Source organism: Anoplophora glabripennis, unplaced genomic scaffold (genome assembly GCF_000390285.2).
Source record: "Anoplophora glabripennis isolate ALB-LARVAE unplaced genomic scaffold, Agla_2.0 scaffold217, whole genome shotgun sequence".
NCBI classification, from domain to species: domain Eukaryota; kingdom Metazoa; phylum Arthropoda; class Insecta; order Coleoptera; family Cerambycidae; genus Anoplophora; species Anoplophora glabripennis.
In genome coordinates this window covers 686,104-688,757 of record NW_019416331.1, presented here as the reverse complement: position 1 = coordinate 688,757, position 2,654 = coordinate 686,104, and the positions used below count along the sequence as shown (strand labels likewise).

Sequence of the window (2,654 nt, the reverse complement as noted above, 5' to 3'; positions counted from 1 at the left end):
ATTTTCAAAAGTAGGTACCACTATAATCAATAACGGTTTTTTATTAAATGAAAATAATTTCAAGTAAATTTATGAAAGACATAATTTTGTAGGTACGTACCAAAAATATACTAACTATGGGTAGTTGCACCAAGGGTATTTGACGGAAGTTTAAGACTAAACGTAGATTAAAATAGAAATTTTTGTTGCACTAATTCTTAAACTTGAGTCAATTATTTTTAATCTCAGATTAACTTAAACCACCAGCTTTGGAGGTTTTAGTGGAAGTTTAGTTAACCAAATAATTAAAACAGAATAAATGTCCATACCATAAAAAACTTAACAAAAGGTCCAGTTCGTAGGATTTGATATTTTGAGTGCTAGATTCTGAAGTGTGTGGATTAAAATGGATTTTATTGATTTAAATGTAGAATATGAAGACATATTTGACGATGATTTAGAAATAATAGAAAGAGACATGGGTCGAATAAATAATCATGGAGCATTACTAAACATACAAGCAGATGCACAAAGAGTTCAGAATGACATTGTAACTAATTATTTGGGTAATATTTAAGGATCAAATAATAGCTGCTTCCCTTTTGCAAGCAACTGAGTATGAATTACATGTAATGTGTTATGTGAGTTTTATAAAGTTCTCTTCTTTCGAATGCAACTGACTTTCTTAACAGTTCCTTCCTGTTATCATAACACCTTTTCAGACATTCCACATCTCTGGGACAAGATGGTCCAGAACTATTATATCGTTGAGTAATATTTTTCCATGCTTCAGTCTTCTCTCTGGAAGTTACCGCAACTGTTTTTTTATTTTCGACGATATGTTTAAACTTAGAAACAACATTTATCAATAAAACTTTGTCGTTATTCGTAAAATTTGCAGACCTTTTATTCTTATTAGCAGATTCAGCATAATCCATCTCGAAAAGCAGACGACACAGAACATCCCTAGTTAGCACACAAGAAATATTTTTTAATAGATGTGATTACAAAATATGAGGTGATTTTTGACATTTTTGATAGCATTTTAATGACTTGAAATTAGTCGCAGAAGAAAAATCCCTCAAATGTTCCGCTTAAGTAATCCACTTCTACTTCCATTCGATGCAATGTAAAACAATTTAATTGAGGTTGGCAAAATATGGGAACAAGTTTTTCAAATATTACAATGCAGTGTTGTTGCGTCAGCGACCGAACCTGTTAAATACTGCCAACCTCTTGGTTCTTCAATTGAGATCGGAAAGACTATACCTACCAATACTAGGAGCTGTAACTTTGCAAACTGTATAAATGAGTAGGTAAATAATTTGTTGCATTTGGAATATATTATTCCTTCTTTTATAGGTATATGTCAGGCAGAAATACCGGCAGAAGTGCCGGATCTAGACGATTTCGAAGCTATTAAAGAAAGATGTGAGAAAAAAGGAGGCGCTGGAACATATGAAAAATTAAAGGTATGCTGCAGAGCCACCTCAGTGACAAGTGAAACATTTACTTATAAAATTAAATATTCTTTTAATTATCATTATTATTTTTCTTTTTCCCAGACTGCAGGAGAACAGGCGCAGTCATGCATAAAGGACATTATCGATGTAGATAAAATAAAAACAGAGGTGGAAGAAGCCAAGAAGACAGGATCGATGGATGAGGTGTTCGGAAAATATTGCGGCAAAAGACCCCAAATAAGAGAATGCGTCAAAAAGGTATACGACGCCGTACAGCCATGTTTAGAAGAAAACGAAAAGAACGCTTTGAATGTCACAGGAAACATAGTGAGGCAGATCTCAGATTTTGCTTGCTACAGAGATGGTGATAGAATTGCTAGTAAGTACCTACAGGAGAAAATAAATCTGAACTGATCTGGTTTGCTCTGTTTTGATCTAAGTGTCACCATACTTTTATATGCACCATCTGGATAGATGTAAACACATATTTTTTTATTTGCAGTGTTTGTGGCAGAAAAAGGTGTAGAATGCCTCAACTCCCGCGTGGAAAGCATAAAAAGTTGTGTTAACCAGACTCTGAAATTTAACCCAGCCACATTTTCACCAAATTCGATACCTAACCTTACGATCGACAAAAAGAAATGCGAGTGAGTACCAGTTCCTTATTTAAAAAAAAATGGCATATAAAACGTTTTATACGAATACACTTTTTATGTTGGTGGTTTTCCATCCCATATTTGCTCTGTTTTTCTTTACTATATAAAAAACAGTATAAGAATAAAAGTTGTATTGTAGTATAACCTCGGGTTCGATCGAAAAAAAAATAAACGTAGTGGTGCCCAAGAAATATGTGATCGTCATGAGGAATACCTACGTTGTATACATCCATGTTTAATTGACCAGAAGGTGCTGGCTACTAACTTTAAAGAGGGGAAGTATGGGTTAATTTTATAAAACAAAAGCAGAGTAAATACACCTAACTTTATTATTTACATACAACAGTCTTCAAATTAAACGTGTAACAAATAGAAAGAACAACAAAAACATTAATAACCATTTAACATAAAATGAGAGTGCCAGGCTCACCTAGAGCTCCTGTGGGGAAAGAGCATGGCAGAGAAACCCACGATCGTTGCTCTAACTACCCAAATATAAATACAAAACAACCGCTAACAAAAGGCATAATTAAGATCCTTTGCTAATGATAAATAA

The 2,654-nt window shown here is 33.6% G+C and overlaps 1 protein-coding gene across 1 annotated transcript in view; it reads left to right on the top strand.

Moving 5' to 3' along the window:
- Nucleotides 1-2,654, top strand: part of LOC108905328 — a 13,305-nt gene that overhangs the window by 4,285 nt on the left and 6,366 nt on the right. Inside the window, exons 2-4 of the mRNA XM_018708147.2 lie at nt 1,342-1,451; nt 1,545-1,821; nt 1,945-2,089. Coding sequence (XP_018563663.1) covers nt 1,342-1,451; nt 1,545-1,821; nt 1,945-2,089 — 532 coding nt within the window. The remainder of the gene's footprint in view (nt 1-1,341; nt 1,452-1,544; nt 1,822-1,944; nt 2,090-2,654) is intronic.